The sequence below is a fragment of the Gavia stellata genome, chromosome 32 (assembly GCF_030936135.1).
Source record: "Gavia stellata isolate bGavSte3 chromosome 32, bGavSte3.hap2, whole genome shotgun sequence".
In the NCBI taxonomy this organism is placed as follows: domain Eukaryota; kingdom Metazoa; phylum Chordata; class Aves; order Gaviiformes; family Gaviidae; genus Gavia; species Gavia stellata.
In genome coordinates, this window is record NC_082625.1 from 2,532,420 (window position 1) to 2,546,270 (window position 13,851).

Here is a 13,851-nt window from a genome sequence, read left to right on the forward strand (position 1 = left end):
CTTGCATGCCCACCCTAGCTGTGGCGGTCTCCATATAGAGGCCTCCAAGCAGCCCCACAGGAGCCAGTTCAGATCTGGCAAATTTGGTTCTGGAAGCTGCCTACTGAGTTTTCTCAGTGCTGGGCATGAGCTAATAAGTCCTGGGTCCAAGCTCATTGTCTTTGGTGCAACTAAACAGCAAACAGGTAAGCTGCCAAGGAGGGATAGTTTAGAGCTGACTCTGTGTGAATGCAGAGAAAAGGAGCATTGTTCTGGAATTAGCAGGAGCTTCTTTGTTACGGCGTCAACTCTTCTGCCATGCTGCAAGAAATTGAAATCTTTTGCAATGGCCCAAAGAAACTTTCTCTCCACCCCTTGCTGTGTTTTTTTTTTTTTTATGCACACTTCAGCAGTAACAACAACTCTGAATTTCAGTGGTTTTTTGGAGTCTCCATTGGTATTATAGAGGATGATATAGGCAGTGAATTCTTTAACACTAGTTACTAGAGAGTGAGGTTGCTGACTCATTAGCAAAGACACTTTTCTCAGTGTCGATTAGATGCCGGAGGGAAATGGCCATTTATGAAACCCCAGGGTTGAATGACTGCCTGGTATTGGGAAGTAACATCCCTCTTACACCACAATCCATTTACAGCCCTTCACTTAGGGAAGAACGGAAGTTTCTTCTACTCCAAGGGGTTATTCCCTTTTACCAAATGCATTTTCTCAGTGACTGAAAAATGAGGCAAGCAGCCCCACAGGACACTACATCCTTCTCTTCCACTTTTCTGCTTCCATTGGCCTGGACATCTCCTACATCTCTGCCTTCTGTGAATTGTGCTTAATTTTTGTTGAATAAAAGCAGAAAAGAGGATTTTGTGAAGCAAAGTAGACTGTGGCTTTCAACAAGTCCTTCAAAGAAGAGTAGATCCTTTTAGGTTTTTTTCCTCTGAAGTTTGTTTCAGTTGTTCTCCATCCTGAGTTGTCCATGTACCATTTGTTACCTCGGATCCTGAGTTTGTTTTCATTCTTTCTCTCTTTTTGTTCTCATGGGAAGATGGCTGCACTCCGGATCGTCTAACATGGCTGTCTTGGAAGTGCCATTGTTCTCAGGGTTTCGTGCAGATATTGAGAGCCTAGAGCAGGTAAGATGCTGTAATGGGAGTGCAAGGCATGATCTTGGGCCAGGACCTGGCTCTCTTAATTGGCAGGGATTCCCTTTGGGGAACAATAGGAAGCAAATCCTATTGGATGTTAGAGCACTGTCCAAAAAGATGCAATTAAAATTGGGGGGGAGGCAGGAGATTTCACTTGTCAAAAAATATTTATCTGAAATGAGTAAATGGATGTTCTGAGCAAGATTAACAAATTTACCGAACATGGCCAAATGAAGGTTTATTACTGAGCACAGTGCACAGTAATTAAATGAGACCTATTTGGAAATGCTGAAGTGAAAATGTGCTCTAACAGGAGCTGTTTATGGCTTCTTAGTGGGCTGTGTTATCTCCAACATCTGGATTCCATTTCTTTGGAGGCTCTGTGTCTTGGAATTTTTTGCCTTTTTTTTTTTTTTTTTTTTTTTTTTTCCTTCTGGGAGAACATCATGTTTATTGCAAGCCAAACTGAGGTGGACAGAATGTGCCTCTTACCCAGCCAGCCTTCTAGGGGAGATGAACTGTAATCTTTAGCTTTGCTTTATATTTTGTGGAAGCATTACAGCGTGTTCACTGGTGGTTTTTGTGCTGCAAATAGAGTTTTTAAGGACTGTGTAACTAAAGAGGTCTAATCCTTGCATCCTTGAGAACTGGTAAAGAGCTAAAAAGTATTTTTCTTCCAAAAGATCTCTTCCATTAATAACTTTATTGTCATTATACTGGGGGGGGGGGGGGGGGCGGGCGGGGATTTGGGGAAAGAATTTAGAATATAGGCAGTTTAATTTGACATCCTAATTCAAGGAAGAGTGCACATTGCTTTGTTTTCTCTAGGATTTCACTTGATTTGGCTAATTTATAATACAAACACCATTGCATTTTCCTGGAGAAAATGAAACCAATATATTCCTCTTCAGGGTCTTACAATCCATGTCAAAATCTGCTGTCAGATAGTCTCCTGGGATGTCACTGAAGCCAGAGAAACTGGTGTATTAGTCCCTGAGAAGAGAATTGCATCCTTTCAGTATTAGGGAGCTGTACTGGAATACTTCTGTACAGAGATCTGTGTTGATCAGATAGGAAATTATTCCTGTAAAGAGAAATATAAAAGTTATTTTATATCCGTTCACTAGCTGCATGTTGAGAATTCTGGTTTCAAATGCATGTATGTAAAATGTATCTATTTTTATTTGCCTGTTGACTTTTGAGTGTGGTGTTCTCTCTCACATGCAACAAATGGTGCAGCAAACTGAATATGGCTATTCAGATGAGGCAAGACCATCAGTAGGAGGTCTCCAGTATCCCTGTGGTAAGACAAAGGAGGAAAACTAGGTGAGGAGGCCTGTAGTGGGTTTGGTTACTATTTTATCTCCTCCTGCTGAAGGTGTTAGAGTGACAGTCATTTGTACTGCTTTCAAACAAGTTCTTTTTCACAGTAATTTACATAAGTAATGGCAGGAAAAAATATGGATGGAAACCTCACTTAGGACCAGAGAACTCAAGATGGGACAGGAGGAGAGCAAGATATCTTTATGCTGTTAAACCCATGGAAAGTTTTATCAGCAGAGGACAAGGAGGAGTAAAGGGAGGGAAAGAGTTGAAACAAAGAATGCAAAGGGGTTTTCATTACAGAAGAACAGAGAAATTGTTAGGTTAAGTAACAAATCCCTGTATTCCTTATTTTTCCTGAAATGAGCTAAGAAGAAATTACAGACATAGCAGCTCCCATTGTCCAGGCTGTACTGAGTGAGTGTCTCCTTTACCAGTTTCAGCAGGGGACAGAGTTAAGAGTTTCTAGGCCGAGAGTCCTGAGAAGGACCCGTAAGCTCATGTGTTACAAGGGGCTGCATAGGTTCTGTCATTGCAGTCCTTGAACTTTTTTTCCTTTTTGCCAAGGCAGCTGTGCTCTGGTCTGAGGCTTGCTTACGTGGCTGGGCCAGGCAGGTGTCCCAGATAAAGACTTGTAAACCAAACATGCTTATTTTGGATTTAGTTACTACTGAAAGGCTGCTACATGCAGCAATCTGCTCCTGTGCTGTGCTGATGGTTTACGCTAACCCGTGTTCAGGGCATGTTGTACACGTTCTAAGTAGGGGAAACACTGAAGACAATTGTGAATATATGATTAGCATTAGGATATACACTCTGCAAGGGAATTCTGATTCTGGTTCCCCAATGAACTAGCTGTATAATGTTCCAAAACACTTTTGTTTGCAGTACCCCTTATTCTCTCTTGTCTTCTAGTGTGTTGCCATAATCCTCGTGCTCTGCAACACCAGCTTGCCTCCGATGTTCGGTTTCTCATGGCTTCAGAGATTCTTCTGTCACATTCAGTGCCATCTTGTGGTGCCTCAGCACTGCTAGTTCTTTGACTAGGTGCTGGTCCTCACTCCTAAATCGGAAACAAACAGTGGCCCTGTGGAAACTAGAGCAGAGAAACAGGGAGATGTGTCCACGCTGCTCATGTCAGATAAATGCGTCAATGTCTGGGAAGCACCATGTGTCAGCTTCATGCCCTTCCTCCGTTCTGTCATGTCCCTGAGCCTGGCCTGGATGGAAGCAGTCAGAGGGTAAAAGCAAGCTGCCCTGCTACCACGCAGGAGTTATCTTCTCAAAGCTGAATGAGCTCTCCAGCACATTAGGCTTTCTGTAGTACTAAGCAGATGAGGTGGTTGTGCTTTCCCTTGTGGCATCTTCTCACCTGTCTGAATCTCGTGTTCCTGCCTCTATGGGTAAAGAAGCAACAGAGTCACAGTGTAGCCCCATCTGTTAGGGTCTCTGGGCATAGAACAGCAGGTGCTTTGTCTTCCTTTCTCCTCCTGTTTTAATGGGAAAAGGAGCTGATTCTCTTTCTTAACTGGGAAGGCTGAGCTCGTGCAGCACAGAGCTTATCCGAGTTAAGTCCTTGCAAATCTCAGAAGGATGTCAGGTACTTCATGCAGTGCATACTTCTTCAGTGCTTGTCAGGTACAAATAAGCTGGTTGAAAACCCACTGTTTTGAAAGGTCTTTGGGTAAAAGACTGTGTAGTTGGTGCCTTGATTTGGAGAGAGGATTCTGCACTTGGGATTCAGTACTAGGTAGTCCATTTCTAAAACCAGAACAGAATTACTTACTTTGGGCAGTAGGAGATTTTGCTAAATTGGGAAGGATATTGCATCTCCAAAGGGGAATGTTCCCCTTGAAGAGCTGAATTCCATCTTTCTTATTGCAGAAACCCTTTGCATCTGTAAAAATGAAATGTAGGGACAAAGCTCAAGCATATATATAGCTAGGCAGTGAAGATGCAGATACAACCCCTATGATTTATTCACGGATATCAAATGTGTATCCAAATCATGCTGACAAAACCGAAATTTTTCCACTGATGACCCAGTACTAGTTTTGTCTTGTATTTTGGACACCACCTTCAGCAGAGCCCTGTCATTCCCACTGCTGCAGTTTCTTGTTACCCTAGCCATATCCCTCACCTCCTGGCGAGGAGGGGTAGGGCTGTAAATCAGATTTCCTTGTTTGTTGTTTGCCCTCACAAGGGAGCAGTGTGCGCAGAGCGGACCCACGTGCAGCTCCGGGGCAGTGATAGTTAATGAATGCTCTGTTGCACGTTGAGGGCAGCCCCCCTGGCTGTGCAGCCACAAATCCTTCTAATAATGCTGGGTGTCGACAAGGTCAGGAGGTCGCCACAGGCTGGTATATATCAAGCTTCACCAGAAAAATGCAACTTTAGCTGAGCTGAGCATTTCCCGGTGGCGCCAGCCTCTCCAAGCCCTCATAAAAGGACTGTCTGCAGCCATCTACTGCTGAGTAATAACAGCCACCATCAGGCCCCTAAAATTATAAGGACAAATTAAATTGGCCCTTTCCATATTGTGTGGGACTTAAACACATGTTCCTTTGCTTGTTACAGTAATAGCAGGAAGCTGTGTGCAGGGTTTTACAACTAGAAGCACTATGCTGAAGAAATTCACAGTTAAAGCTGTCGGTAGCAGGTTTGGGCAGATTTTGGTAGAAATTATTTTTGCTTCATGTCATTCTTTCTAATGCATAATAATAATGCTTTGTCCTCCTTTCCACGGGGTTTTCATTCTGAGATCTCTCAAAGTAACTTAGGAACATTAAAAATAAAAAAAAAAAGCGCCAAGGAAATATTATCCCTATGTCCCAAAAGGGATTGTCTGACGGAGAGGTTAAAGCAATAAGACAGTTTGGACAATAGAATTGAAGTATCTGCTCTGGCCCTAACTCCACTCCCCAAACTGGGATTAAAACACAAGAGTCCTTTTCCACAGACCGTCATCCTCCCCAGCTTCTGGATTAAATATTTTTCACATGATAGATGTGTTCTGAATACAGTTTATCAAAACAGTAATGACCAATCGGCTGACCAAGTACATACAGCATGACAGTCATTATAATACTGAGATGCTAGTATTCCAAATACGGAAAATCATAGGAGTAACTCCCTTGGAAATTTTAAAATAAAACTTTATAGAATTATAGCAGATGGTAGGATTTATATTTTGATGGTGATTCATTAGCATTCTGTACCAGGGAGATAGCTACTGGATTCTTTGAGGTGGTGCAGTAATTCCATAAACAAGGGCTCTTGCACTTTCCTCTGAAGACCATGATCATGATGTACATACAGACCTGCAGTCAGCGTGAGGAGATGAGCTAAAGCGTTTTCACAAATGGCTGGGGTAAATTAGGGGCAGTAGCACCCCAGATGCGGGAAGTACTCTTAGATTGTGTTCTGATGCTCCTTAGGTATGCAGATTGTCCCGGTAAATAAAAAGCGTAAGAAGAGGTAGTCTGTGGGCCTGACTGGTACAATGCAAATTACAAATCCCTGGGCCTCAGAGGGAGAGAAGATGAGTACCAGAGGCCTGGCCTGACCCCATTCGTCAAAAGGGAGGATGCCTAGGGCTCTTTCAAATGGCTGCTCTTTTCAAATGTAAGGATTAATTTTCCTGGCAGAAGAATGTTTTGGATTTTTCAGCTGGTGGGAGAAGGGGACCTTTAATACCCAGTGTGATCCAACAGCATAATTCCCTGGCGGTCTGAAGGAGTGTAAATAAGAGACTTTATCGAGTGTTTTGGGGTCTCTGAGGTCTTGCTTGAGCCTTGGTACTGAAAACAATCTGGGAGCTATTCAATTAGATTATGGATGATATGTCAGGCATGGTCTGAAGGAGATAAATGCACCAGGGACCAGGAAGAGCCCTCAGCATTGTGCACCTTGCAAGCATTCCTCATCAGGTCACAGAATAGAACACAGATGGCTTTTTCCTCAGTATGACACCAACCACAATCCTCTTTGCATTTCCTCTCCCTCTTACTGAAACATCCTCTTGCAGCAGCAGAAATCCCTGGGTTTTAGTGTCTGATCAGTTTTCCAAGCAGTCTAAAATCTTTCTTCTGTAATTTCAAACTGTTTTCTATAAAATGAGATGAAACTAAGCCTGTTGATTTTTTTTTTTTCCCCAGTTATTGATGAACAAGCAAATTGGATTAAAAAGATATGAAGTGGATGGAAGAAAAGTCCTTTTTTATTTTGATGAGGTAATGACTTTGTTTCTTGTAATTATGTTGCCTTTTTTTGTTGTTGTTGAAAGGCGAATGACCAGCAGATCAGGCATAGGTACACTGCAGTGATGTTGATGGTCCCTCACAGATGAGGATTCCCATGCAGCTTTAACTGGCCAGTTGCTTGAGCCTCTTTTGAGGCAGGTAGGTGTTGTGGTTTTGGTTGGAAACCAAAGCATAACAGAGGCAGGTGACTAGCTTCAGCCCATATAGAATTTCTGGGCAGATATCACTTAGTTTTTGCCTCAAAATAATCTCACCTTCAGGTACAACTAGCATTGCCTAAAGGATGGAGTAAAAATGCAGACTAATTCAGATCTCGGAGCACATACCTGAGAGTGGAAGATGAGATCTCTCCCAGCTTGGTCATCAGCAGTAAATTGTTAGCTAGTTGCATTAACAAGCTGGATGATGATAGGAGTGGTGTTAGTTAAGCCAGAGAATACAGCTTGAGTTTCAGGTTTGACTTTCTGACATTGTTGTATGGCAAGTATGTGCTTTCAAGGCCAGCAAAGCATCACGTATTTTAATTCATCCTGTTTGGCTTTTGTTCATTGTCTTTGTCTCTATAGCTAGTATTGGAGGTGTCTTCATTCTCCCCAAGTGTCCAGCACAGCGTGTTACATTAGGGGCACATGCTACGCTTATTTGTCTCTCTCTTCACTTAAAGTGCGTTTTTTGTTTCAATGGGTCTTTTACATCATTTCATACAGATTCCTAGCCAGTGCATGACCTGTGTAAAGTTTCAAGCTTTCAGAGAGCATATAGTTGGGAAAACAGCTCCTGTTCCTATCAAAGTATATGATTACTATGAGCCAGGTATGTGCCTGTTTTCCTTTGATTTTTGCCAGCATTAGAGCTCTAGGCATGAGGCTCAGTTGTGATTTCTCATTCTTACTGGCCTGCAGCTTTTGAAGCAACTCGTTTCTACAACGTGAGTGAAAACAGTCCCTTGGCTCGGGAGCTCTGTGATGGGCCAACATGCAATGAGGTGGAAAGCTCAGCTAGCCAATGGGTTGGTAAGTTGCACCAAAGCCAAGCAGATTTTTTGGAAAATAGAGCCCACAGACATACTTTCCAGGAGTTCAGAACTCAAAATTATATTTAGAAAAATGCTCTATCTCACTGTGTTAGTAGAAGTTTTACAAAGGTTTGTGGGGTAGCAATACTAAACTTATGACAGCCAAACAGACCAATGTAGTCTGCTCTTCAGTCACCAAAGTGACTAGTATTTGCTTCAGAGGCAAGATATAATGTATAATTTTGGAAGAACCTGCACAAGGTGAGATGTGTTAATAAATGTAAAGGTAAATCTTTAAAATGTAATTTGTTTTTCTTTCTCTAAAATATCTTGCTATAGAGTTCTTCTATTAACTGTGGGGAGATTGAACAATTTCGTGCATCAGTGAAAGGAATTACTTTCCCCATAAACTATATGTTCCTATCTGTCCTCTATGTCACACAAAAAAGTTGCAAAATATCTGGAATCTGCTGCAATATGGTTCTTTCAGAAAGACAGCTTTATTCTCAGAGCTTTTTGTTCGACCAAGTTTGTAAATTCTTATGAGAAGTCTTAGGGAATTCAAGATGAAAACTTACATCATAGAAATAGAAGAAAATTGCCACCTGATCTTTCCCTTCTCCATGCTATGCAAAAAGATTGCTTTGGATGTTTTTGTTTACTTTTCAGGCTTTGTTCACTCTGGACCATGCAATAACATTTTTGGCTGCTTGGAGGATGAGTATTTTGAGCAGTGCATGTGTTCACGAGATTGTGGCTATGATGGGGAGCCTGTATGTGGATCAGACGGACAGATTTACCCGAACCATTGCCAGATGGAAGTAGCATCATGCAGGAATAATACAAGGATAGAACAGATGCCCATGTCTCAATGTTCTGCCTGTAGGTTTCATTCAATTCCCTTTTCTGTTACGATCTAGTTGCAGAACGCTACAAATCCTCATCTAGGCAAATGACAATTACATAGGTGTGGTAGGGAAAAGAGGAGAATTCAAAACCTCCTATGTATTATTTTGCTGCTCATACTACAGGGAATTAAGTTAAAAGAGCAGCTGCCTTCCTGCTTAGCTCAGAATAACTGGTCTTCTGTTCTCGTGAATACATGTTTTACTAATCAGGATGAACTTCGGAGAAAATTAGTGATACTGTTTTATCTGAAGTGAATAATCCTAGATAAAAATGACATCCATGAAATGTAACATTCTTTGGAGATTCTGCATGGCTTTCTAAATGTGCAGTGTAGTAGCTCAGTGAACTGAGTATGCCACCTCTGGAAATGCAAACATTTTCTAGAGATTTGTTACCAAATTTTATGACCAATGCATTTATTTTTCTTTTTATTTACAGCCAAGAATTTGCCAGAAGAAAGGGAGACACACTCCCACACAGCTGAGCAACCCACTGTTCAACAAACTCCAGCAGGTAATATTGTACCCTTGCATTTATCCAAGGCCTTTTTCTTTAGCAAGGTTAAGGCTTATCCCATCACTGTATGAAAGTATATATGGCTCTTAAGCACATTTAAGTAAAGGTGCTGAATTTCTTCATCTTTTAGAAAAGGCAGGACATTCAGAAATCGGAAAAAATGAAGAGGTCAAGGAAACTTAGTCTGTTCTTGAATAGTTACCCTCCTAAGTCTTCTAGTCCTTTTCCTTTCAGGTAATCTTGCATGATACCTGCTCTATTCAGTGCACATGCAAGATTCAGGTAATTGTTCATAGGAGTGGGCAAGTGACCCTCCTATTTTCTCAGCCTTGGTATGTTTGAACAACACATGCTCTGTGATCTTTTCTTCAATATTAAGCTGGAAAGATCACATTTAAAACCAAGTTGATGTAATATGTTTCAACAAACAACTGAACAGGACATGACAACAGACCAAACCATCGCAAGAACTAGAATCCAGGTGGATTAACTTTGCCTCTAGCAGTTCTGTGCAAAAATTGAGCTGGCAGTCTTGATTCTCTTGGAGATGCTGTTTAGAATAAAGGGCCTTAGTGAGCAAAAATGTTAAGGTCAGTAGATGGAGTAGCCAGGAATTTGGCGGCTCATTTTATTTGGTGCTTATATTCATACACTTTTTTCCAAGACTCATGTCGAACTTGCTCATGGCTCACAATAAATCTCACCAAGAAGCAGTGGAGGGTCAATAGAATAGTTTGTTTCATGCTGTTTCTAGTAAATAAACTGGACTAGATTTTTCCTGGCTCCTTTCCACTCATTAATTTTCCCCTGGCCTCTAACTCTCCTAACAAATCGGTAAAACAAGTTCATTCTTCCAGAGAAGACTCTGTGCCTTCTCATGTCCTTCTTGTGCACCAGAGTTCAGACTAGCATGTGTCCAACATGAGAGACACCATCCTGTTCTCTGCCCTTCCTCTGTTCGACAGAAGTTGATGGACAGTTTTCTTATTAAGGTGTAAAAGCACGGTGAATATTCCATTATGACTATTTCTATAGGTCATTCAACCTTCCAGTGTTTAATGTCTCTCCTGTTTTCTCTCCCTTTGTTTCTGGACTTAGCGTGAATATATACATCAGATTGCTGTCTGTTAGTATAACTGAGATGAATGCTTGTTGCTTTTTATTCTGTGCAAATGCTATGTACTCAGCATGGAAACTGTTTGCAATCTGAACCCTTTAAAGCAGCATTCCCAAACTGCTCTGTAGGGCACTGCTGTTATGCAAGGCCATGCTAAGTGTTTTGCTGCTGGTCTACAAAATGGGACTGCAATTACATTATTTTAAAATAAAAATTTGATAGTAAAAAATATGGTTACCTGGGGAAAAAAATTGTGGAACTTGACAGTAGTCCACTATCCAAAAATTTTCAGAACACTGTTTCTGAGATAATCTGCGTTAAAGTATCTGTCTAAGAAAAATAACCCTCCGGTTTCTGTTCTAAACAGACAAAAGCAATGTTGGCTCAGCAGGCTATCAATAAGAGCAAAAGTGGAAATTCTGATTTTTATTTTTTTGTGCGTGTGGCATTTTTATACAGCAGTTAGATTAACAAACCTGTATGCCATAAGGATATATTTGTCAAAGCACAAGCATTTAGAGCTGGCTTTGTTCTAGGACCTGTGAGTGTTCAAGTTGAGAGTCTTCTGGAAGGCAGATACTCTTCTGAACTGAGCTGTCTGAGCAGCCATGGCAGAGTGAGCATTCAGAAATAAAACTGACTAAATCCTGCATCAGGAAAAGCGCCCAGCATGTGATTTTCATTAATCCCCTGGGCTCCTCTCAGGTCAACCACACGGTACATGAATCAAAGTTTAACAAATGAATGAATCCCTCCGTATACATGGGTCTCATTTGGACTCACTGGTTTGTTAGCATTGAAGCATGTGATCGGTTTAAGTCGGCTCAGGTGCTCTGGGTTTCTAGGGAAAGTTCTGATGAGCCATGTCTAAATCTGCGATTTCCTAAAAGGATGCAAAACTCCAGGAGCCAAATCAAGCTTAGGGCAGGTTGGTGAAACTGCCTTAGTGTGTTAATCTTCAGGAAATACCATTTTCTTGGAGAACCTCGTGGTGTTTATATTGTCTGAAATCCTTCTGTATTTGCCATATGACTTGTGCAGGCTCAGCTTGGTTTGATGGATGCTTTCATTGTTAGCTCTTGTCTATGCTACCCCAGCAATGGAAACAATGAGAGCCAGCTTCTTTCCAGCAAACAGTGGCGGACTTCATAATGTGTTGGGGCTCACTCTGGCAAACACAGGCTTGCAGTGTAGTTCCATATACACCAGTAAGTTTGCTAGAATAAACAACAGCTTTAGAGATATGCTATTCAAGGTAAGCAATTGTATATAGATGGTCCTGGAAAATCAGGATGCAGTGCTTCTACTAGCACCTAGCTATTGTCATAGCATTTTAAAATGCCTTTCAAAAGACTGCAGGAGATGTTACAGCAAGTGAGGCAGAATGGCAGAGGTTTGATCTTAAAACTGTAGCCTGTTTTGCACAGATAGGTAAATCCTCTTTGCATCTTTAGAAATACTCTCTGGATTGAGAGGGGAGTGTGCAGGGTGACAGGACTCAACTAAAACAACTCATGTCTGAATCACCTTCCTCAGCTGTTCTTTCTCACAGGCGAATTACTGAGACTTAAAGGGATGGAGCAGGTTTTTGATGAGTAGCATGGACCTGCCTCTGCCTCTAAGCATTGAAGCTCTGCTAGTATGCTTTCACAGCCTGTTCCAGTCATATTTGTTTGGACTGACAGCTCCTGGAGCAGGATTTTGGTTGCTTAACTGGAGTATCAGTGTTTCGAGTGCCTCTCTGTCTGTGGCTTTCCCAAGATCGTTGTCACACTAGGCTGCAAAAATATGGGTGGATTTCAGAGCCTTAGTGATCCTCAGTAGCTCTGATGAAATGGTGCTTTGATTGCTTCCATAGATCATTAACGCTGTTCTGAAATTCCCTAAATCTTCTCTGCCGAAAGTGCTAAATGTCTAGCCACTGATGTTGGAAGACAATATGTTGATATCACGGTAACGTCGGGATTCTACATGCATTTGATGGAAAAGCAATGTCGAAGCGTGGGGCAGCAGCACTCAGTGGTATCAGTGCTGCTGTGGTGCTGCACTGAGCAGACAGCCCACCCAGCTTCAGGCTGTCTCACCCCCCCCAGCCTTCTCCCCGCAGCTGGAGCTGTGTCATCTGTACAGTTCTGCTCTAGCAGTTAGAAGGGCCAGTAGCGGGAAGAAAATTCTAGGTGGAATTATGATACTTTTATTTCGTGGTGGTGGTGTTATTCTTTAAAAACTGAAATGCCATCGCCCATCACTAGCTCCGAACAGGAACATCAGAGTGAACTCTGCTTCCAGGTGGAATCATCTCGCAACACTCCGTGGCAGGCGCATTATTCACAGGACCGCTGTTCTTTTAGGATTGATTGAACTGGCAATGGGCCATTTTTCCTTTCACCCATCGGTGTTCAGCAAACATTGGCTTAGGCACAAACGTTTGGAGATGGGGGGAGTGGTTTGTATGCAACAGGAAACATCGGCCTTTCGTCTTTGCTTTGACTCCAATGCCGCATTCCTGGGAAGAGTGAGGTCTGTGATGTTAATTCTGTCCCTGGTGGACAGCAATCATCCATTCATAGAACGAGCTCATGATCTGGCAGGTTCTCGCATGGAGAAGGCCAAGAAGAAGTGAACACAGAGACTGACTCCGCTTTCAGGCAAGCGTTCCCTTGCCTAGGGCTGAGCTTGTTGCTGGGAGGATGTGGGAGACATCAGTGAAGAGCCTTCAGATATTTTATTTCTAGAGAACAAACATTTTCAAAGGCCTTGACAAGTGTTCTCCTTAAATAAAGCCAACTTTGCGGGGAGGGAGGAGGGGGACTTTTCCTCCCCGCAACAACTGCGTTTCAGTGATTGCTTTGGTTTGGATTAGAGCAGTGTATACAGAAAGCAAACAGGAAAGATGGACAGCTGAACTGGCTCAAGGAACAGTTTAGAAAACGGGGACCTATTGATAGTCCTAGAAGTTTTATCTTGCAGTTTTACCCTCTGGACAGTGAGCAATCACCCAGCATAGAGAGGCACAGCCTGTTTTGAGTGGTATATGTGCTGTGTGAGTGACCTGCCAATGTCTTAGTATAGACCGGAGTGAATGCGAGGAGGATAAATACGTGTTTCTGCCTGTGATGTGTCTGTTACTATCTTAAATGATGGAAGCTTCTTAGTGGTATGTGAGTGTGCTGAAGCAGATGTATCTCAGCTACTACTAGTTCACGCTGAGGGAGAAGTGAATGGCTTTGATGTAGGCTCCTGGACTGTTGTGCCACAATCTTCATTCTTGTTGGGCTGAAAAGAAATCTAGCTGCTTACACTGATCTGTTTCATGACACGCAGTAAGTAAACTGCTCCATCACAGTCTGCCCTCTAGCTTTGTAACTTACTTTTATAAAATGGCTTTTAAAAGAGCGCGCACATTACACATCTTCCTACGGATTGGTCTGTCCTTAACTGAGGTACTTGGCTTGGACCTAGTCAAAGGAGAGAGATGTGTTTTCAGGGTGCAGAGTGACTCATCTGTGACATTTGGCGTTCCCAAAGATACCTCTTACCTTACTATTTACAGGTCTCAGGGTGAACGGGTTC

The 13,851-nt window shown here is 42.3% G+C and overlaps 1 protein-coding gene across 1 annotated transcript in view; it reads left to right on the forward strand.

Moving 5' to 3' along the window:
* CPAMD8 (C3 and PZP like alpha-2-macroglobulin domain containing 8) overlaps positions 1-13,851 on the forward strand; it is a 54,887-nt gene that overhangs the window by 39,346 nt on the left and 1,690 nt on the right. Inside the window, exons 36-41 of the mRNA XM_059831744.1 lie at positions 1,037-1,124; positions 6,617-6,691; positions 7,429-7,534; positions 7,624-7,734; positions 8,406-8,618; positions 9,084-9,158. Of these exons, the coding sequence (XP_059687727.1) occupies positions 1,037-1,124; positions 6,617-6,691; positions 7,429-7,534; positions 7,624-7,734; positions 8,406-8,618; positions 9,084-9,158 (668 nt within the window). The remainder of the gene's footprint in view (positions 1-1,036; positions 1,125-6,616; positions 6,692-7,428; positions 7,535-7,623; positions 7,735-8,405; positions 8,619-9,083; positions 9,159-13,851) is intronic.